This window comes from Gracilinanus agilis, chromosome 4, assembly GCF_016433145.1.
Source record: "Gracilinanus agilis isolate LMUSP501 chromosome 4, AgileGrace, whole genome shotgun sequence".
Lineage (NCBI taxonomy): Eukaryota > Metazoa > Chordata > Mammalia > Didelphimorphia > Didelphidae > Gracilinanus > Gracilinanus agilis.
The window spans coordinates 458,687,994-458,711,214 of record NC_058133.1 but is presented as its reverse complement, the minus strand read 5'-3'; the positions used below and the strand labels follow the sequence as shown (position 1 = coordinate 458,711,214).

Genomic DNA, 23,221 nt, shown 5'->3' with positions numbered 1-23,221 from the left:
TAAAGAAAAGAAAAACCAATTTAAGCAAAAATAGCTGTCCTCATCTACTAAATCTGGTAATATAGATGAAATTCCACACCTGTAGTCTCCTTCCTCTGTAAAAAAGGGAAAGAGACTCATTGTCTGTTTGTTAGGGCCATTTCTCTTTTATAGGTCATCATCGTTACTTATTGTGTTCTTTTTATGTGTATTGTTGCAGCCATTGTCTATTTGGTTCTTAGTTCTGCTGATTTTCCTTACTAAATGTAAAGTCACTTCAGGCTCCCCACAATGACTCTTCATAGGCATTGCTTTTAAGGTCAGGAAGGCTTCATTACACGCATGTACATACCCACCATGACTTGTTAAGCTGGTGGAAGTGAAGTTCTTTTGCTGAGCTCCTTAGAACGCATGACTAGCCAGGGAATACTAGGGTGAGAAAACAGCCCTTGAAATCACTTTGCAGTGGTTAGACTAATGCTCAGCTTCACCAGCCACAAGCTGGCCTGCCCTTCTTTCGCCAGTCACTCCATCTCTGACAGTTCCACCTTTTGACACCTCTGCCAGTTTGCTGGGTTTGGGAGGTAAAACTTCAAAGTGATTTTGGTCTACTTTTCTCTTCATATTTGTCTTGTTTCAAAAACAGAAGCCAGACTTTGTGGCTAACACTAAAGGACAGGGTACTTGTTTTGTTTTTAAGTACTTTTTTTCTACTTTTACATCAGATCATTTCCCAAAGGAACGACTTCCCCTTTAAACCACTTCCATCCTTAGTAGCAAATGTAAAGCCTAGCAAAGCAAAGAAACACACTGGTGCCATCTGAGACGTATGCTTCCTTCCACACTTTGCCATTAGTCCTCTGAAGTCCTTTTGGAACATGGCCTTAATCCAAATTCTGAAGTCTTTCTTTGTGGTCATTATTATAGTTATCATGTAAATAGTTCTCTTGATTCTACATCACTTTATACAAGTTATCCCAAATTCTTCCTAGTTCTTAACTATTCTTCATTTCTTTGTTGTTGTTCAGTCATGTCTCACTCTTCGTGATCCCAGATGGGATTTTTTTGTCAAAAATAGTGGAATAGTTTGCCATTTACTTCCCCAGCCCATTTTATAGATGAGGAAACTGAGGCAAATGCTGAAGTGACTTGCCCAGGGTCACAGAGATACTACTAAGTATCTGAAACCAGATTTGAACTCAGGTCTTCTTGACTCTAGTCTTAGCGCTCTATTTACTATGCCACCTAGCTGCTCACTTCATTTTATCTGGCTACAGTATTATTCCATTGCACTGATTTACTACAGTTTATTCAACCTTTCCCTAATAGATAGGCGTCTGCTTTCCTTTGAGTCCTTTGCTACTACGAGTACTACTATAAATATTTTTTATATGGGTGAGTTTTCTATATTTGATCTACTTAAGGGCCAGGTCTCATTAGTAGTATTGCTGAGACAAAAAGTTTGTATAGTTTAAGGAAGTCTTCAGTACAGTTCCAAATTGTTTTCCAGAAAGGTTGGACCATTTGATAACTAGTCAACAACTCCATCAACAGTACATTATTGTGTACAAGGTACTTTTATATGACAAATATAAAACATTTCTGAATAAAAATAAGCACATATGAAATGCCCTTCCCATCTGGTGAGTATGGTCACTTGAACAATTAATAGCTATCCAGGGTAGGAGTTCTGTAGCTATGTCTAAAGCTTGGAGCAGCCCAGTAACAGTTATTTTGTACTATATATTGTTTCCTGTAAGAATTCAAAACCCCTTAAATGTGTCATCATGCAAGAATGTTAATTCACATTTTGCTTTCTTTAAGAAGCTGACCTTGGAGTATTGGAATTAAGAAGAACCTCTGACTTTGGCAAAAGCATCAAGACCATTGGAGTAAAAATCTATTCTTTTGGCTTGGGAGGACGATTCCTCTTTGCTTCAGTGATGGCTGATAAAGTAGGTCTCCCCCCACACCCCTCCTTCATTCTTGAGCTCTGCCATATTGCAAATGTGATCTAGAAAACTTTCTGTTTAAGGTTGACATTTCCTTGTCCCATTTACATCCAAGATCATTTAAAAGGTTGAGTCAAAAGAAAAGGCTTTTAGGGTTTAATTTTTCCTAGATCCTATACTTGCACTTTAGATAAACTGCTACCTAGTCAGTTGCAGTGTCGTTTTACAAAGTATAAGGCCAATATTCTTCAAATGTACATAACTAAAAATAGCGTGTGTGTGTGTGTGTGTGTGTGTGTGTGTATGTGTATACAGTTTGTTACCTACAAAAATGAGAAATCATTTTGTTACACAAAACAACATGTATTTTGATCTCTAGATTCTATTTTCAAAGCAGAATAAAATTTGGAGAAAGGTTCAAAAAAATTCAACACCTGAATATGAATTACTACTCTTATCCCTAAACTTGCTATTATTTGTCAGCTAATAATAGCCACCATTTACATAGATAGCACTTTAAGGTTTTCAAAATGCTTTCCATATGTTAGTTTATTTGATTTAATTAATGCTTACCTTAAACTATTCATCTGCCTTAAGGACTTATTCTCATTTGCTGTCCCATTTGTACCTCATAAATAATTAATGTTTGTTGTGTAAGGGAACAAATGAACAAATGTCTACTCCAAGATCTTTATTGAAACACAGGTATTAATGACTTCCTATCTCTTAACTCAAGAATATTCCTACCCTTTGCTTTTAATTTCTGTTAGCAGCTTCTATAGTTAGGCAGCTTTTCTGAACTTGGAGCTTCCCTAATTACTGAGTTCTGGATCTCAAGTTCAAGTTTCTCAAAATGGAGATATGTCCCATTTTTATTTCTTTGTTTTTTCCAATGAGAAAGTGGGGAAAGGAAGGTCGTTTGTTTTTTTTTTTTAAATAGGCCCCTGGTGAGATATCCAAAGAAAAAATAAAGTTTGGTCTTTCTTTAAGGTAATTTACAGTTAGGTTTTTTTAATTACTATCTTTGTTGAGAGAGAGGGAAGGCAGAACTGTGCAGAAGGCTTTTGATGAAATGAGAGGTTTGGAAAAGCCACTTTAAGAAGTATTATGGTCAATCATGGGTAGATTTGCTTACCAAACAGCACTGAGGGCCCTGTTGAATTTATTTTTTTATTTTTTTATTTTTATTTTTTTTAATTTTTTAAACCCTTAACTTCTGTGTATCGACTTATAGTGGAAGAGTGGTAAGGGTAGGCAATGGGGGTCAAGTGACTTGCCCAGGGTCACACAGCTGGGAAGTGTCTGAGGCTAGATTTGAACCTAGGACCTCCCGTCTCTAGGCCTGGCTCTCAATCCACTGAGCTACCCAGCTGCCCCCTGCCCTGTTGAATTTAGATAACAAATTGATTGGAAATCCAGTCATAATGACTGTGACTTCTTCTAGGGGTATTCAGCTGAGTAGGTATTAGGGTATAATTCCTAACAGAGTAGGAATTAACAAATCACACAGTGAAAGAAATTCAGGATTTGGTATAGAATGAGTAAATGTAGGGCAAGAGACAAGGGACTTGGTTGGGGTGGGGTGTAGAAGGCAAAAGATGTGTCTCTTTGGTCTTACTGTCTTTTAAGAGTAAAGATTTCAAAGGGAAGAACTCGGGCCGGAACACTGAGACAGAGAGTAGTTGAAGGTATTAGTGTGGACAGTGTATAGGAGAAATGAAGCCTGAGCGTGGCACAGAAGAGGGCAGCACAGTCAGGAGGAATTTCAGAGTTGTCCAGGTAAAAGCATTCACAGGCTACAATAAGAGTTGCATTGGTACTGGCCAGTGAGGATGAGGAAGCAGAACTCAAATGCCAGCATACTGAAGGGACCTCAGCATGTATGATGAAATCCCCAAGTGTGAAAGGATTTGAGGAAGAGAGGAAGACTGCCCAAGGGGCTAGACTTGGGAAGGGAGGGGGAGTGTCCCCCAGGGGCTGGAGCATTACTGTAGTGAAGATCTCAACAGGGTGTGTAGAAGGGCACATCCTGGGCTTCTCAGCAAAGGGAAGCTTGCTGAGTATGATGGCAGTGGCGTGAGGAGCTCAGCATGTGTCTGCTCCTTCTGGCCCAGGATGTTGGGGCTCAGAGAAAATATACTTGGCACTGGAGAGGGGAACCAGATGCCTCATTTTCTTGTATTCATAGAAACCTGACCCCTGAAGGTGGACGTAGTGTGAGAAGACACAGTCTAAGACAAAGGAAAGAATGTTAACAATAGAAGGGGAGCTAGAAAGGCCACAATGAAAGAGAAGGCAGAGTAGAGAGGGGTCGCCATTGGGGCAGGGCTGAGATGAATGGGAGTGAAAAGGCAAGGAGTAGTAGTGAGAGACATCAATGTGGCCTTGGGTTTGGGCTCCAGATCACAGGTATTAGAAGAAGAGGGAGTGAGGTGCTTGCTAGCCAAAGAGTGGGGGATTAGAAGTGTTTGATTGGGTTTCACCCTCAGAGTCCTTGGACCCCTCATCACTCTCCTGGGCATCCTGTTCTGGATGCTCTCCAGCTTGTCAAAAGCCTTCCTAAAACGTGGCCCCCCCGACTGAACACAGTGCTCCAGATGGGCTCTGACCAGAGTAGAAGACCTGCCGCCTTCTACACAGTAGCATTTCTGTCTGCCAGTCACACTGTTGACTGATATGGAGCTACAGTTTACCAAAACCCCCAAGTTTTCTTCTCCCAAACATGAACCCCATGATGGTGGGATTACTGCATTACTATAGTTCCACTTGACATCTTTCTAGAAGGCTGCTGATTTTCCCCCTTAGGCCATTCATTGTTCATCTGAATGTATGGCTGTAAATATATATGTATATGTACACACACACACACACACACACACACACACACATTTGGGTGGGGATCAAGAACAAATGCTTCTCTTTTTTGCAGGGTGCAACAAGAAGGATTCACGTGTCTGTAGATGAAGGAGAGACCTGGAGTATGGCTCAGCTTCCTTCTGTGGGACAAGAACAGTTCTATTCTATTTTAGCAGCCAATGATGATATGGTGTTCATGCATGTTGATGAACCTGGGGGTGAGCTCATTTTAATTGCTTGCCCTTCAGTATATGATTATCTCTGTTCAAAGACAAAGTTTTTTATAAGTTCTTTGGGGGACAAGAGAAACAGTGTATATGGACCTGGGATTTCATTGGTCTTGGGAACTTCTTTGTGAAACTTAGGCTTAGAGAATTGTCTGGGATCCCAAAAGAGTTAAGTCATTTGCCTTTGTGTGTCAGAAATGGGGCTTGAGCCCTTTTTGTCTGAATTCTGAGGCCCTGGTCCATGACCCTCTCCACAATGCCTCTCAGATCCTCAAGTGTTGATCGTTCTTTCCTACTCATATCCCATCAGAGAAACATACCAGCTTCTCTTTTAAAGATCGCCCAATATGACACTACAATGTACTTGAGGTATGTACATTTCTTGGGGAACACAAAAGTTTAGAGATGGGAAGGAAGCTTCCTTCCCAAGCCTGGTACTTGATGGTACCAAATATGTGTGTGTTTGTTTTGCAGTTTTTTCACATGGTACCTGATGAAACGGAATGCGTCAAAATTTTGTGAGCATTAAGCTTTCATTGTCACTGTTCTGCTTCTGCATCAGATGAGAAGGATGAATCCTCTAGTGTTTGCAGGCAATGATATGTTTTCTCTGATCATTTCCTTATAAGAGTTGTTTCTGTTTGTTTCAGATACTGGATTTGGCACAATCTATACCTCAGATGATCGAGGCATCGTTTATTCAAAATCACTGGAGCGACATCTTTATACTACAACAGGAGGGGACACAGACTTCACCAATGTGACCTCCCTCCGAGGGGTTTACATGACCAGCGTCCTCTCAGAAGGTGGGTTATCTGCTTGGCACCTTTCTGTGTTCACTAAAAGCCAAGGCTTTCTATGCCTTGTTCTTAAACCCCCCTGATATAAGAATTAAGAAGGTATGATAAATGGTGAAGTCTTGTCCTTAATTCAGACTTAGAAGTCTTTCCTCCCCAGTCACCACACCCTCTGTTTGAAGTGGGTTGTGAAGAAGAGGTTTAGGTGAGTTGTAAGTGGATAGAGAGCTGGCCAAACAAGGGGTTTGGCTGTGGTTGTCACATCGGGATCCTCTAGGCTAGTGATGGTGAACCTTTTAGAGCCCAAGTGCCCAAACTGCAACATTCACACTGCATATGAGCCCCCTGCCATGCCCCAAACAGGGGAGGGAGGAAGTGCTCCCATTGGGCTGCTGGGCAGAGGGATGGGAGATATGAAAAATGTCCTCGGGCATGGTGGAGAGGTGGAAGGAAGCAGCCTCTCTGCCATGTATGCAATAGGTCTGCCAACACAGCTCTAGGCCCTCAGGCCAAACCAGCCTAACCCCATCATGTCTTTGAAGATGACCGAGGGATGGTAGAGAAACAATAGCAGTATCCCAAAGATGTTGGTTTATTTTAAATCTTATGGTCCAGAGCAGCTAGGCGGCTCAGCAGATTGAGAGCCAGGCCTAGAGATGGAAGGTCCTGGGTTCAAATCTGGCCTCAGATACTTCCCAGCTGTGTGACCCTGGGCAAGTCACAACCCCCATTGCCTATCCCTTACTGCTTTTCTGCCTTAGAACCAATATAAAGTGTTGATTCTAAGAAGGAAGGTAGGGGTTTAAAAAAAATCCAATATTCCTTCAACTTACAAATTTGTATATTGTAAAACTAAAAACTAGGGAATAGAGTCAATCAAGTTATTAGGCATTTGATATTTGCCAAGCACAATGGTTGACACTCAGGGTACAAAGACAAAAATAAAATGGAACTGCCTTTAAAGAGCTTAAAATTGTATTGGAAGAAACAACATGTACACATATAAGTAAATATAAAATATGGACAGTCATTCATTTTGATGAGTGGCAATGGTCACTGGGAGATTATGAAAAGCTCCTGAGGTGTGTTCCAGAGGATTCTCATAAACGGAGGTGAATGGGGACTGACTTCACAGAAATCCCTCGGTGTGTTTGAAGAGTTCCAGGTTGACTGGTTTGGCCAGAAGATAGGGTACATGAAAAGGAGTAGTTTGAAATAAGCCTGGAGTAGTATGCTGAGGCCAGCTTGTGAAATGCCATGAATAGGAGTTTGAGGGTTATCCTAGAGACCATAGGGACCCATTGGAACTTTTTGAATTGGGGACTGACATAGTCAAACCTATGCCTTAGAAAGATCACTGGTATGCACCTCCCTCGATTCTTTGCCAATAGGGAAGACTATGAGTGTAGAACAACTGATGTGCTGCCAGACTCAGCTGATATGTTAGTTTTGCTGATCTGCTTTTTTCCCCTATTTTATTTTTTCCCCTTCTTTGTCACAAGAAGAAAGGAGAGAAATAGATTTTTGAATAATGGTAATGTTAAAACAGAAGGCAGCAATAAAAACTAAAAAGAAAATCACCGGGAGCTGTGATTGGAAAGGGGAAAGAGAGCCTGGAAGCAAGGAGACCAGTTAGGAGGAGGGTGTTAGGTTAATGAAGGTAAAAGGCGATAAGGGCCAGCCCTTAAGGCAGTGACCATCTGAGTGAAGAGGGAACAGAACAGATGTGAGAGTAGAATAAAAAAGATTTGACAACTAATTAGCTAAAAGGGGGATTAAAAGCAGGAGGAATAACTAAGAGAGGCCTGGGTGGCAGAAAAGAGTGGAGGTGCCCATAATAAACAGAAAGAGAAATTAGGAAGAAGTTGGTTTGGAGGGATTAAGAGAAATAATTAGTCATTTCTACTCACAAGGTCACTGCTGTCATCATCTCTCTTAAAGTATCACAAATAGCTTCCTATTGGATCTCCTTCTCTCAAGTCTCTTCCAACTCCCATCCACTTTCTACAGTCACTAACAAACATGGTTTTATTCAAGTGCCGTTCTAACAGTGGCACTCAGTAAAGTTCAAGGACTCCCTATCAGGATCCATTGTAAAATACTCTTTGAGTCCCTTAAAGCTCTTCACATTCTTCCCTCCACTTACTTTTCCAATCTTAATCTGCATTATAACTCTTCTTGAACTCTGTACTCTCCCCCATATGGCCTTCTGGCTCACCATACTATTACACTAGCTCTTTCCCATGACTCCTCATTTCTCCCTCGTTTCCTTTCTACATAAAGCCTTTCCAAGCTTCCTTCTCCCTTCAAAAACAAATTGCTGTCTATATTTTGTATATGCCTATAAGGCATGCATGATGTCTTCTTTGGTAGAATAAAAACAAAGATCCTCATTTCTGTCTTTGTAACCCCACCCCCCAGCACATAGTAGGAACTTATTAAGTGCTTTTCAATTGATTGATGACCATAAAAAGCAGAAGAGCTTTAATAGAGAGGACATGACGCAATAGGGAGAATACATAGAAGTTTGTTTAATTTGTAAATTGGAAAATAGTGACTAGTCCCAGGAAATCTTTGGAGCCAGTCAAGTACCACAAATCTGTTTGAATGAAGGTCATTGTGATTCTCCTGGATGGCTTCACCTCCAAAACAAGCATGGATAAAAGCTGTGTATCTGTTTGTTGTTCAGGTGTTAAAGGTGGGGTAGGGTTTAATTTAAGGTCTTTGGGGATTTTTCCACTACTCCATTTGATTTCCTTTGGAAACTCATAATTCTGTAGTATTGAATAGTGGCAGCAACTAAAAGGGAATTGTGTTCACTTACTATTTAACAGGTTAATAAATATTTGTTGGAATCCAGGTTTATGGCACTCCAGGAGATCTAAGGCCTCCAAAAAAACAGAATTATTTTTTTAGAAGGAGACCTATAAAATAAACACATATATTTGAATGCTTTTGGCTCTTCATACTTAAATGTCTCTTTCCTCAATCAGATAATTCTATCCAGTCTATGATTACTTTTGACCAAGGAGGAAGGTGGAAGCTCCTGAGGAAGCCTGAAAACAGCAAATGTGATTCAACGGCTAAAAATAAAGAGGAGGTTTGTTAAAGAGTTTCTTTGCTCCTGTGGTGTATCACAGGCTGATATCATCCATACAGAGGCTAGCAAAAGGCTCTTAAAATAATTATCTTTAATATCTAATTAGTTAGACTCCACAACTTAAGATGGAGAATTTAGAGGTGAAAATACCTTAACTGGTAGAGAATAGGAACTCTGAAGAATGGACTAAAGCACTTACACTTTCCTGTTGATCCAATTATAAGACAGCAAATGATATGCTACTGAGTCAGGGATGTTTTTTTGAAGGTAAAGTTTAATTCAAAATTTTATTTTAAAAGCTATTGACACACCAATGCAACTATCAACAATTTGGAAATAGGTCTTGATTAATGACACATGATAAAACCAGTGGAAATGCATATCGGCCAGGGGAGGGGGGGTAGTCGGGGGGTGAAGGGGAAAGTAAGAGCATAATCATGTAACCATGTTAACTTTTCTAAAATATAAATATTAATAAATGTTTAAAAAAAAGAAAAAAAAGCTATTGACAGGAGATAGTCATTTAATCTCAAGTTAAACCTATTTTTCTGGGTTTGTTCTTACAGTGCAGCCTTCACATCCATGCCTCCTACAGTATTTCCCAGAAGCTGAATGTTCCAATGGCGCCCCTCTCAGAACCCAATGCCGTTGGCATAGTCATCGCTCATGGTAAGGAGACAGCTATGGGCACTGGACCAGATGGGCTTCTGGGCTACATTTTCTTTCTTTGCATTTCCTTTTGAAGTTCAGCACTTCAGCATGATTTTTGACTATATTCAGTGGAATTTCTGGCATAGTATTTAATAGAAAAAGTTTGTAGAGAACCTGGCCAGAGAGGTCCTATGCTTTTCTACCCAGACCTGTCTCTTAAAGAGCCTTCTGTTCTTTCTGAGAAGAAATCAGATTAAATTCATTCAGAATTCTGCTCTCTCTTCCTTGCCAGGATATGCTAACAAGAAAGGGCGGGTTGTATTTGTAGGTAGCGTGGGAGATGCCATCTCAGTGATGAGCCCAGACGTTTACATTACCGATGATGGGGGCTACTCCTGGACAAAGATGCTAGAAGGACCTCACTATTACACCATCCTGGATTCGGGGGGCCTTATCGTGGCCATTGAGCACAGCGGCCGTCCTATCAATGTGATTAAGTATGCATGAGCTCAACTCCACTCGCATGGTCACCATGCAGGGCAGATATGGTCTTCAGTCTGGGGGGGGGGGGGAGGGCGGGAGGGCAAAGGGTAGTGGGCAGCAGCTCAGTGATAGGACTTCAGACCCTGTAGGACATCGGGGAAGAGACCTGAAGGTGTTGCTGGTGTATCTACTCTGAATCTAAGCATTGCTTGTCTTCTTTCCTTTCTCCTACCATTTCCCAAGAATTTTTACCTATTTTCCTTACCCCTCTTCCTCAAAATGTTTTCAAGACATTCAGACAATCCAGACTGAAAATAAATTTTTCTAGTGCCAAGTTATGCTAGAATAGTTTATATTTGTTTTTGGAGCCTAACCTGTCCTCGGGCAATGACCACTAGCCTTCACCCTTCCTTTCTATTGAGTGAATTTTTCTAGACCTGTACTCTATCCTTATTTGTAGATGAATGACTAAATGAACTCTCTGTTCCTGTCCCATTTACTGTGGGCAAAAAGAGTGAAGTTGACAGACTAGCAAACCTCTGCCCAACCTGAACTTCTTCCTCCAGTTTTGGACCCACCAGCCCCAGGTGGCTCCTTGATGTTCCCCATCTGTGCTGGATTCTGCTGTTAACTTTCAGAACCTCTGTTGTAACTCTCAACCAATGTGTGTTTAGGTTCTCCACGGATGAAGGACAGTGCTGGAACATATACACATTTTCCAAGGAACCCATTTATTTTACTGGCCTGGCATCAGAGCCAGGAGCTAAATCCATGAATATCAGCATTTGGGGTTTCACAGAATCTTTCTTATCCCGGAAATGGGTCTCCTACACCATCGATTTTAAAGACATCCTTGTCAGGAACTGTGAGTGTTTCCTATCCTTTCCCTGCCCAGCAAGATCCCACAAGCTGTGTATGTGTGTGTGTGTGTGTGTGTGTGTGTGTGTGTGTGTGTGTGTGTGTGTGTGTGTGTGTGTAGAAGGAAGAAGATTAATTATATTAATTTTCATGTATATGTATGTGCATGAGTGTGGTTAGCCTCTTTTAGCAGAAGTAAGCCATCGCAGAAAAAAGTCACCAAAGTCCCCAGGCATTATTTCTCAAAACCAGTATTGAAGAAAGTTCCAGAGTTCATTGTTAGAGCATGCATGTCAGAAGAAATTGCTTTATTGTTGGGGCTTTTCAGGAGCTTGTTTGTAGTAGTTTCTGCAATTCTCACATAGTCAGTTGTATGAGAAGTGATTCTGAACATTTCGGGCACTTTCACAAAAAGCTTTCATTTAGATGCTCTGTCCACAGCTTGAATGCCTGGACAGGAGCTGGGCAGACTTGAAGCTTCCTAGCTTATGAACATTTTTAGATCCCTTTCCAAGAGCTGTATCTTCAGGCAAGTGACACAGCAGATGACAGGCCCAGAGTAGGGTTTCTGGAATGAAAATGAGTTATGAGTGACATGGATTGTTGGCAGTTTATAACATAGCTGATAGTGAACTGGCAGCCTAGTCCCCGGTCAAGAGCTTTGATTAAGTTCTTGGCCTGACCATTTGTAATAGAGGTTATTTATCCAATCTCTCAGAATCTTAATTCTGAATGACTCCACAAGGGCAGAAGAAAACTAGTTTGGTTGTTGATTAAAGATTGATATAGCACCCATGAGTCATTCTGATCTAAATTGATTCAGTAGTCTTGGGGAACTGACTTAAAAGCTTTCCCTATCTAGCCATTCTATTTTCCCTAAAAGGTGACCATCCTACAAAGCATTTAAGCTTAATTGGTGCTAAGTTGGCATGAGTTTTTTTTACTTCATTTACAAGACAATCACACCCACTGACATCAGAATGTGGCCTTTGTGTGAGTTTTCTATAGTGACTGTGAATTATTCTGAACCTTGAAAACTATCTTTCCCATTGTGATCTGCAGCACAAATTTGCAAAATGGTTGACTGAGGTTAGGGATATAGGTAGGAAGTACATTCAAGCTCTTCCTCTGTACCTCAAATCCTCTTTTGTTGGGGGTTAACCGACATATATATTTACACACACACACACACACACACACACACACACACACACACACACACACGGATTGGACTCACAATCTTTGTCTTTGTTCTAATAACCAAGTTTTCTACCCGTGCAGTGAAAAGAGAATTAACTCCTTCACTCTGGGGGCTTATCTTACCTTAGGGGCAGATAAGGACAGTATACCAGTGGAATTCCAATGGGTTTTGAGCTCCAGAAGCATCCATTTCCAGACAGAAGTTAAGATTACATGGCTTCTCCCCTTCCCTCTCTGATGTCTTACTGAAGCATGAAAGCTGCTTCACATTGCAAGATTCGGTCACATGTTCCCTTTCTAGCTCTTTGTTCTTTCCTTAGGTGAAGAGAAAGACTATACTGTATGGTTGGCTCACTCCACGGACCCTGGAGACCATGATGATGGTTGTATACTGGGCTACAAAGAAGAGTACCTTCGCTTGCGAAAGTCTTCAGTCTGTCATAATGGTCGAGACTACGTGGTGACCAAGCAGCCATCCGTCTGCACCTGCACCCTAGAGGACTTTCTCTGGTACATATATTTGTCTTGTCTGCTCCTTCCCTTTTCAGTATGTATGTAGATTGAAGAAGAGGTTGCTTCCCCATTGCTATCTTTTATTTAACAGTTCTATCTGTGTCTAAGAAAATTTAAATGTTTTTCAAATATTTGTGTATTTTCCCTAGAGTAGGCAAGAGACAGAGAGAAAGTAAGATGTGTCCATTATCCAAGTGAAGTTGAGGGAAAGCCAAGAATTAACTGGTAATTCTGACTTAGAAAAGATGAGAAGAGAATGAAATAAAAAATCTAGAGAAAACACCAAGAAAAATCCTAACAAAAATGGGACCATTAGTGAATTGCAAAGTGGCTTGATGCTCATAGGTAGAACACCAGGTTGTAGAAGCCTGTTCCAAAACAGAGAGTAGTTGAGATCTAGCTCTTCAGTGGGACGAGTGGGCTACAGCCCCTCCTGATTTGATTAAAGCATTGTGCAGCCTTCACTTAAATCTTTGGAAGCTGCAGAAAATACATACTCAGGTTGGATCAGTTACTCCTCATGCTAAGACAGGGAAGCACCTACAGGACTTGAGCAAGAACGTTTTAGGACACACCAAGGAGTGCTTCTTCACACACAAAGTGGTGAACCTGTTCAGGGCCTCCCACTCCTCAGATATAGGCTGGAAATGTGAAGAGATTCAGTAAAAATTTGGAAGAAGAACAGCACCCTTACAAAGAAAGCCGAAGTTCCCTGACCTTTAAAGCTGCTGGGGAAGGCAGTCATCTCTCCTTTGAAGGTGCCATTGGCTGGATGGGCTCTGTTTTCTGCTCAGTTTGGAAATTACTGTTTCTCTGTTGACTTTTTCTATAGACTTATAATTACCTCCCAGATAGCCCCTAATAATCTCTTCAGAGGAACTGAAGATGCATTTTTGTTGTTTTACTTATAACAGTGATAAAAATACTTTTCTGAAATATTTTCTTGGAAGCCTAAATGTTCCAGCTGTGCTTCTTTCAAAATTTTGTTGTAGAAATGTGGAGTTACAGCCAACATCCTCCTTAAAATACAAGTTTTCCATGGAACTCATGCTCTTTAGTGAAGATTTCCTCTTTAGCTACTTCTCTCTTGTATGGGTACCTCCAATCATAATTTAGAATGGACAGGCTTAGTAGTATTGGTACCTTAGCTCAGTCTGTAAAATACCTTGCCAATTCTCCCTGAGGTGCTTGGCTAGGGTGATGTGTGCTTATCACATCCATTCCAGTCTTTTGTAAAGTCTGAAAACTTCCTTTTTTTTTTTTAAAGGAAAAATGGGTCTTCCATAGTGATTGTAGATATTCTCCTGGATTCTTCATCTAGGGAAGCAGGAATAGTTTACTCTGCACCCTGCCTCACCTCACACTTTCCCCACCCCACCCCCAGCACAGTCATGTGTGGGAGTCTGATGATGTGTGATTGGATCTGAGGGCCATTGTAGCCATGGAGAGTGAGAGTCAGCCTGCTAAGGAGACTAGCGGCTGGAGAGGGAGAGGGAGATGAGGAGGAGGACTAAGAAGGACCAAGCAGAAGAATCATGGCACCATGACTGGGGGCCATGATCTTTGTTTACTGTGACAAAGACTTTTACAGAGAGTAAAATACTAAGCATTACAACATTCTGGGGGGTGTTACTTTCCCACAGGATGTTTATGAAAATGACTTGACACATGATCTGCTATTGCAGATGTAAGCAAGTTGAGAAATGGTGATTGCTAATCTGTTCTTGGCACGAAGCAGGTTTGGTACTTTCAGTCATGATGTCACAAGGACTTCTTTGCTCTTCAGGGTGATGGGGGGGGGGGGGACTCAGTGTTTAATGATGGCCTTTGACTGAGAGCAGCAGTGCCTTTGTGTGAGAGATTAGGGCCAGCAATCTCAGGCAAGCATGGCTGCTTTCCTCAGTGGACTTGATCTGTTCTGAGCTCCTCCTATTACCCCCCCCCCAAAATAAACCCAATTCCCTTACTGACCATAGAACTTCAGATGACTCTCTTTTTTACTTTTTCCCTTTACAGTGATTTTGGCTACTTCCGTCCAGAAAATGATTCCAAGTGTGTGGAACAACCAGAGCTGAAAGGCCATGACCTAGAGTTCTGTCTGTATGGGAAAGAAGAACATTTGACAACAAAAGGGTAAAGTGGGTCTTCTTCTTTTGATCCCTGGCAATCCAGAAAGAATAATTTGCCTTCCCAAGTAAAAGTGCTGGGGTTAAACCCATAATCTTAGCCTCATTTACACATGTTCTAACAGCTAAATTACCTGCCCCTGAAATGAAAAGAGAATTATCACCTGAGTCTTACGTTCCTTCACCTTTTCCAGGATTTGTAAGGTGCTTTCTCTAGGATAACAGGGCTTTGGCACAGGTGGGTGAGCACAGAACAATCCAGGATTCTGGTTCTTCATAGGCTTGAAACGGAACAATCCTAGCCAGTGTCTCTCCTCTCATAATGCTAGAACCAAAGAATGACGTAGGGCTTTAATACTTTGAAGTGGCTGGTAAGATTTTAAACTCCCCCCCCCCCTCCCATGAGTGAGTAAGAGCATATGTCCTTTATTTCTTTCTCTCTGAGTTCCTCCTTTGAAATTTCAGGTACCGGAAAATTCCTGGAGACAAATGCCAAGGAGGAATGAGTCCAGACCGAGAGGAAAAGGACTTGAAAAAGAAGTGTACAAGCAGTTATTTGAGTCCAGATAAGCAGGTACCAATGAGCCCTATCTTTTGGCCAGGCTAGGTTCATAACAGTGAACTCTCAGTGCAGAATCATCTTTGGGGGTGAAAAAAAGCATTGGTTGGTAAAGTCGAAGTATTGGAAGCCTAGAGATTAGTAAATTTATGAAACTCATTTGAGAATAAGGAAGGCCCAAGGAGCTGAGATCATAGAGGATCAAGTTACAAGACAGAATGAGCTGGTGAGGGCTCTGCCCAGGTTGGACTCATCTGAATTTAGGATCAGCTTACAGGCCCTGTTAGTTTAGAACTGTGAATATTCATAAGGATTTTTTAACTCAGGATCGTGAGACAGTTAAAAGGTTCAGACAAGGCAGTACCATTAAGAAGACAGGGAAAAGCCATGATAGCAATAAGGAGGAAACTATTAAAAGTTTATATAGTGGCAAAACTCCCATCCACAGAGAAATGTCCCTGAATCACTAATGTGTGTATAGAAAACAGACTTGGGGGCAGCGAGGTGGTGCAGAGAGCCAGGTGGGAGGTCCTGGGTTCAGAACTTTCCTAGCTGTTTAACCCCAGGCAAGTCACTTAACCTCATTTGCCTAGCCTTTGCTCTTTCTTAAAATTGTTAATTAGACAGAAAGTCAGGGTTTTTAAGAAAAAAAGAAGAAAAAGAGAAAACACACAATCCTAATCTGGTACTGAGAAGCAGGTGGGTTAGATACCAAAACTGACATTAAGAAGTTACAAAATACAGTCCACAGTAGTTTCCTGGGTGAATTTGGTTAGGAGCTGCCCAAGCAATTTCTTATGTGGATCCTCAGTTCCTTACCTATATGGCATTAGAAGAGCGACTAGCCCAGGTTATGGAGACTGCCCTGGCCTATTTAGAGTCTCTTGCAGTAGATGTTGATCAGGCTCATCCACCTGCCAGCAAAGAAGGCATTCACTGACTTCCACAGACCATCATTACCGAAGATCACACTGCTGTTGGTCAGGAACAATGCTGTGCTATCTGCTGCAGTGAATGGGATGAAATAATAACAGAGTTACTGTGTACCCATTTCTTTCATAAACCCTGTGTAACTCTTTGGCTGCAAAAGTCAGGAACATGCCTGTTTGCTGTCATGTTCTTGCACCCATCCTCTCTGAAACAACTTCTGCTGCTTCCTTCCTGTCTGATCATGATTTCCTACTTTGTCCACACTTCTAGTAGTTCCTACTCAGTAAAATTTAACATTTAAAATGAGATCATTCAGTCCATCAAAATAAGCCTATAAAATCTAATTCCAATGTGAAAAATATATGAAGAGATATTAAATATTATATATAATATATTATTGTTTGGAAAGGAAGTATTAAACTTTCTAAACCATATTTAGGTTTGCAATAAAAACTGTTATTTTCGACCTGAAAGTTGAAGCAAATTGAACCAGTTTTCCTCAGCTGAATATGTTATCATTAATTGCAGTTAAAATAAGCAGTAGTTAAATCTATCCAAAATAATTATCTTTATGTGACACATCATGTATTTACTTTCTTGCAACTGCAATGCAGTTAGAGCTTATTAAAGTTATGCTTATAATCTATTTTATACAATATAATGAACTTCTTGGGTTTGTCAAAAATAATGCCACTAAATGACTCTGAGATGTCATTTTTGCATCAAATATGAAGACTCTGTGGCCACAGCAGTAGTATAGATTTGGTTTCACTGGAAATAAAATACATAATAAAACAAAACAAAAAAAATACAATCTACAGTGAGAAAAATTAAATCAATTTCTATTTAATACTACACAGGTCCCTACTTCCCAAGTAGCATTTGAGGATAACTCTAGCTTAAATTTAGGATTTGGAGCCTCAGAGATCATCTAATTCAACTGCCTCATCTTACACATGAAGATATCAAGAAGTTAAGACTTATCCAAGGTCACGCAGATTGAAAATAATACACAAAATAATTTATGTTCATTTTCTCATTTGATCAAATTAAATATTTATCCATTGTATTTCTCCATTATATTTATATAATCAAATAATTAAAAATAAATGTCATTTAGGCATTAAAATGGGGGTGGGATATTGCAGCCATTTGTTTATTACTCTGATGGGTTCTAGCTCTTAATCTTGATGGTAGACTCATGATTCAGACCGGGGTCCTCAGTCTTCAAGGGACTCATTCCTCAATACTGCCATGTAAAGTGGTCCTAAATCCAGCTTCCTTCCATGCCTTGAGTTCTGACCTCGCCACTTGAAGCCATTGTGTCAACAGCTGGAAACGGACTAATAGAGTTCTTGTCTTGCTGCAGTTGGATCTAGAATGCTCTTAGGAGAATGTGATGTGTACGTTGCAGGTGCCGAGTGTGTGTGGTGGTAGGGAACGTTTTTTTCTGTCCCTTAACAGTGGTTAATAACTGGGAGAGGGGAGCATGCACTATTGTTTGAATTCTGCTCAAGAATATACATGATTCTCAAAAGTGTTTGTGTGTTATGTTTTTTATTTACCAAGAAGTCTTCGTCAAATTCCACTCCAATTATCCTGGCCATTGTGGGACTGATGCTGATCACAGTCATAGCTGGCGTTCTCATTGTAAAGAAATATGTCTGTGGGGGCAGGTAAGGACCATGGAGCAAAGAAAAGATGCTCATTCAAAAGAGCCAAAACAATGTTTTATGGGCCATGAATCACCTGAAGCTATCCTTGAATCAACACAACTAAGAGGATCTTATTTGCTCTGTTTTATCAGTCAGTCGTCAGGAATTTATTAAGCACCTGTAGTGTGCCTGGCATCGTGCCAGCCAGTGAGGATTAAACGACATAATTAAAGTTGTTCGACCCCTCCAAGGGTTTACATTCCAATTATTTGCAAAATAGATACAAAATCATTCAATCCCCGTGTGTTTAACTTCAGGTCCAGGACAGGAAGGAACGATGCCCCTCTCTGGGCAGAGAGTTGATGCGAGTTTTCTGTCCGCAGGTTTTTGGTGCATAGATACTCCATTCTGCAGCAGCACGCAGAGGCCAATGGTGTCGATGGAGTAGACACTTTGGACACGGTCTCCCATAACAATAAAAATAGTTACCACGATGACTCGGATGAGGTAAGGCCATCTTGCTTGGGTAACTAATGGGGTCACGGGATAAATGGGCCGAGGAAGAGACCCAGAGGCTCTCCAGACACCGAGCAAGCTTCTGCCGTCCTGTTCCCTATGGGATAAGCTGGAAAGTGCCGTCGTGGCAAGGCTTGGGGAACCCAGAAAGTGAACGGCTGGTCTCGAGCTAGGACAGCTCCAGCATGTTCCATGGCAGCTGAATCTGTTTTCTCTTTTTCCTTAGGATCTCCTAGAATAGTCGTTTGAAGGAGTTGGGACAAGCAGGCTTAAGTGTTGGTGATGAATCTGCATTGCTCCTCATGACGCCTGTTCTCTGATCTGGGGAATGTCTTCCCAGGATGAGGAACCCAGCTCCATTTTATGCTGCTTCCAGTCAGACCCAAAGGACCTTCACAACAGAAATGCAAGACGGGGATGTAAAACCCTAAGACTCTTCAGGATTCAATGCCTCTGAGAAGAGAAGAAGTTCTTAAATAATTTCTTTTTATTTTAATTTGTCCTTCTGCTGAGCGTGGTGGGGATTTTTTCAAAAAGGGAAATGAAATGGAATTTGAAGGGAATGATTCACTAATGCTATTATTGCTGTATTTTTACATGGTGCCTACCCCAGGGTAGCTGTCAGCTCTAGCATAAAGTCTCACATTGGGCTCCATGCTGTCACTGCAAGAATGAGGATGGAGGCTACAAAGACTGACGTAGGCCCAACAAGTCTTCTCCATCTGGGGACAACACACAACTCCCCCAGTATTTTCCAGGTTTTTCCCCCCATTTTCCTCAGGCAGTAGTAGCCTTCTTTGTTGCCCTCTGATTTTAAACTGAGCCATGAGCTTCTGAAGTACTAAGTCAGGAACACTTAAAAAGGGAATGTTCTTAACGGGGATGGGATGGGTCAGGGAGGGGGAGGGATAATGGAGACTATGTTAGCTTTAGAAACAAGTACGGAAGGAATGATTGCTCCTTTTGAGGTATTTCTCAGACATGCTTTGTGTATGCGTGTGCTAATGGACTTGCTGCAGAGTATGTACTTGATATGGTTGCTTGATGAGGTCAGATGATTTCTTCAAGAGCTAATTTTTTGAGTGAGCATGCAGTGCAACCTCTATATATAGGGCTAGGCATTGCTGTATTCCATTTCTTTCATTTTGGGGCCCCTCTGGTACCTCACTGAACCATTCAATTGAATTATGAAACCAGATGCCTATTTTTGCTTCTTTCAAGTTGCTATTCTCTCTCCTTTAAGTTAGGACCAAGATTTTCAAATTTGCTGGCTTCCCCACCACCACCACTACTTCCTGGATTCCCTTCCTCATCTCTGTTCCTATTCTGCCAAGCATTTTGTTAGCTCAAAGGCTTGGCTATGTTACCTTGCCCGTCTGGAGCCATGCTGCTTTGAAAACACATCTTCCAGCCTGACAGACAGACTCAATATGTGTGATACATTTAAAAATTGAGGGGGGGCACCTTTCATTTGACATTTTTTCCCTTAGAAAATGAATATGGAATTAGGAGTGGATTTTATTTTCTCACATAGTCAAGTTGCAAACATTAGTTATGCATAGCTGTACATGAATACAGCATAGTCAGTTCAGTTTATGTATACTGTGCTGGTCACGGTTTCCTAGATTTCTGAGTTTCCCCTTTAACCATGATTTGGGACTTTTCCGTCCTTGGAAGCTGCCATTTTACTTCTAGGGCAGATTGTAGTTAGGAAGTCAGTGAAGATTAAATGTGCCAAATTAACTTTTGTTGACATGAATGAACAGATGGCTAAGTTCTCCATCACTGTCATGGATTAACAACAGCAGGGGAAGTAGGGAAGAAAAAATCCAGGAGACTTTGCAACTGCAGTAAATTAAATGAGTCAGAATTGCGTAGGGAGAAGATAAGGCAGAAAGTTACCAGTTTGTATAAAGGGAGCTAGCATATGTTATGGCTAGAGAGCACCAGGCTTTTAGAATGAAGAGGGCTTTTACATAATTTTAACTCTTAAATCATTCCAAAAATACATCAGATCACAAGTTAACAGTGTTTTCAACAATTCATCTCTTTCCTTCTGCTCAAAACTAATTTGATGCTCAGAAAAGACTTATATCACATCCGCATCTCCCCATCATGTATTAAATTAGGAACTGACATTATCTTCCTTTTAATATAGATGAAAATACGCAGAATTACAAAAAGTCTATGATGGAAAAGTTAATATTTTTACTAGACTACTTTAGATATGCAGAGCACTTCTGAATACATCCACATTTTTAAACTTTGCATTCCTGAAATATGTAAGCCTGAGATTATTCTCATTTTAGAGGTACTAAAATTACCTATAGATAGAGAGAAGTGACTTGGCCAAGGTTACACAGCAGTTATTAGAGGTAGAACTTATAATCTTTTTAAAAAAAAAACAACCCTTACCTTCTGTCTTAGTATCACTTCTAAGGCAGAGAAGAATGGCAAAGGCTAGGCAATCAGGATTAAGTAACTGGCCCAGAGTCACAAGCTAGGACATGTCTGAGATCAGATTTGAACCCAGGACCTCCTGATTCCAGGCCTAACGCCCTGTCCACTGTACTACCTAGCTGCCTCTTTGTTGTGGTCATCTTAAAACAGCCATGGACCTTTTACTTGATATCATCCTATGCAGAACACTTGTTTTAGCTTTAGCTTTGAGTGACTCTAGGTCTGCAGAAAAGGGTTTGATAATATTTCTTTTTATGCCTAAAGGTAGAGGATAATCCAATGATAGAACTCCTACTTATTTCCCCTATTTTATTTCTCTGACTTGTTAGCAAGGTTGGTTGGAGGACAGTGTTGGTGAAACCTAGAGGTCATGGGTTCATTTCCTTTAACTTTTGTTCTGCATTTACAGGCTTCATTCAGACCCCATCCAGCTGTTTTATAGATGTGTCCTTATGCAGGAAAGAGTAGGTACATGAGCAGAAAAGTCTATTACTACCACTAGGACAAAAAGAAACTTGAAATGTATGACCTCTCGATGATGGGGCAGTAGCATTATTTTTTAATATGAAGGGATAAGACATTATTTCCCTTCCTGAACATGGTGGTAGCGGAAGTTGTGATTTCTGGAACTTTCATCAGTAGCATTCGTCGAAGTGAAGACATGTTCCAGCAGTGTAGAACCAACCCTTGGATAAAGCGGGCCCCTAGATCTTGGTGGAAAAGTCAGCCTCCCCCACAAGCGGATGCATCCTGCAACTTAAAGAAGTCGTTTTAGTCCAAGAGAGAAGACTGCTTTGGTTCCCCTTTCTAGGGGCCAGTATGTGGATGGATACATGGCAGATGGGTATTTTAGTCCTTTGAGAGGTCTCCTAGAGGCCAGCTAGAGCTTTCTGTATCTTTTCGGTGTAACTCTGATTTGCCTCCAGGCCCTCATCTTCCTAAGTTGGTAATGAAGTGCTGCCCCCATCCTGCTCTAGACACTAGTCTGTTAACCAGTAACTTTAACCTGGAGGCCCCCGAGAAGTACAAGAAGCCTTGTGGCTTCCCGCTCGGCCTCATGGCAGGCTGGACTAGGCTGGCCCCATGGATGATGGCCCAGACTCTGGGGGGATGGGGAGAGGAGAGTGTCTGTCTCCTGTCATGAGAACCTGACAGAGTCACCAATCGGGTTGCTTCGAGGAATCTCCTGACCACCACCAGCACCTCCTCTCTTCAGTCTAGCAAGCAAACACGTGCTTAAACAGCTTTTGAATAGAACCAAAGGTAAGGTTTGCTGCATCTGGCAGCACTCGCGTGGCCCTTCGCGTCTCCCCTGGCCAGCCCTGACATAGCGGATGGAGAGCCATACCTACCAGTGCTCCAGGGCTTTCTTCCCCGTGGAGGAGACCCGTCAGAACAGGAGCTTCCCGATTTCAGTTAAAATGAAACTGTCACAATTGAAATACTAACTCGGAATTATCCACAACAGCTTTCTATGTGAATTTTTTTGAACTGGTACATTCTTAATTGTCCTTGTTTATATACATGCATCATGAAGCTAATCCATACCTTTTATAAATATATATGTGTATATAGATACATATAAAAACTGTATATTCTACTTAATGATTTATTGATGTGCCCCAGAACTTTCACAAAGCTTGCATCCTCGGCTTCCTATGTGGTGACAGAAATGACAGTCTTCCTATGTCTGATGTCCATGCCTAGTCCTTGGCCTTTCCTAAGCCAATGGTCCCAGTGCTTCCCCAAGAAGAGACAGCTGCTTTCCTCCTAAGGCACGAGGCCGTGCTGGAGAGAGTGTCACTGCATGTACTCTACTAATACACACTTTCTCTTCTCTTGGCGCAGCCAGTTGCATGTAGGGCAGGAAGAGGATGTTCCAGTGACCCACGTCAGTTACGCAATAAAGCCATTATGCATACCTCCCCCTCCTCTTCCATGCTCAGAAAAAGTCAAAAAGATGGAAACAAAACTCAAATTTCTTTAGCATTATGTAAATAAATCTGGATGTGTTTAACTTTGTACTGGTATTTTTCTGTATATTTGGGTTAGAAATAAAACAGAATGGACTTTGTGTTACCCAATCTATTGAGATGCCTGGGCTACTGTTTCTTAAGATGATTGTTTTTCTAGTTTTCCAATTGTCCAAAAGACCACTGGCGGCCAGAAGGCAGTCAAATCCATGTGATCATTTGTCTTGGATAACGTTGGGAATAGGCATAGTCGGGATTCTTGGACTCTTGCTGGGTAAGTGGCATAGGAGAGCATGAGCTTCCTTAGGCACTCTGTCGATCTCTGCACTGCCCCCTCTAGCCACTTCCAAGTCCAGCTGCCTTCCTCTTCTACCCAAGAGGCTACA

The 23,221-nt window shown here is 41.3% G+C and overlaps 1 protein-coding gene across 1 annotated transcript in view; it reads left to right on the top strand.

The window, feature by feature from the left end:
- SORT1 (sortilin 1) overlaps positions 1–18,958 on the top strand; it is a 34,953-nt gene extending 15,995 nt beyond the window's left edge. The window contains exons 6-18 of the mRNA XM_044675934.1: positions 1,804–1,934; positions 4,861–5,005; positions 5,665–5,820; positions 8,805–8,911; positions 9,478–9,580; positions 9,891–10,059; positions 10,720–10,910; positions 12,424–12,613; positions 14,633–14,749; positions 15,208–15,316; positions 17,801–17,907; positions 18,270–18,393; positions 18,629–18,958. Coding sequence (XP_044531869.1) covers positions 1,804–1,934; positions 4,861–5,005; positions 5,665–5,820; positions 8,805–8,911; positions 9,478–9,580; positions 9,891–10,059; positions 10,720–10,910; positions 12,424–12,613; positions 14,633–14,749; positions 15,208–15,316; positions 17,801–17,907; positions 18,270–18,393; positions 18,629–18,643 — 1,664 coding nt within the window. The 3' untranslated portion in view covers positions 18,644–18,958. The remainder of the gene's footprint in view (positions 1–1,803; positions 1,935–4,860; positions 5,006–5,664; positions 5,821–8,804; positions 8,912–9,477; positions 9,581–9,890; positions 10,060–10,719; positions 10,911–12,423; positions 12,614–14,632; positions 14,750–15,207; positions 15,317–17,800; positions 17,908–18,269; positions 18,394–18,628) is intronic.
- Positions 18,959–23,221: the final 4,263 nt, after the last annotated feature.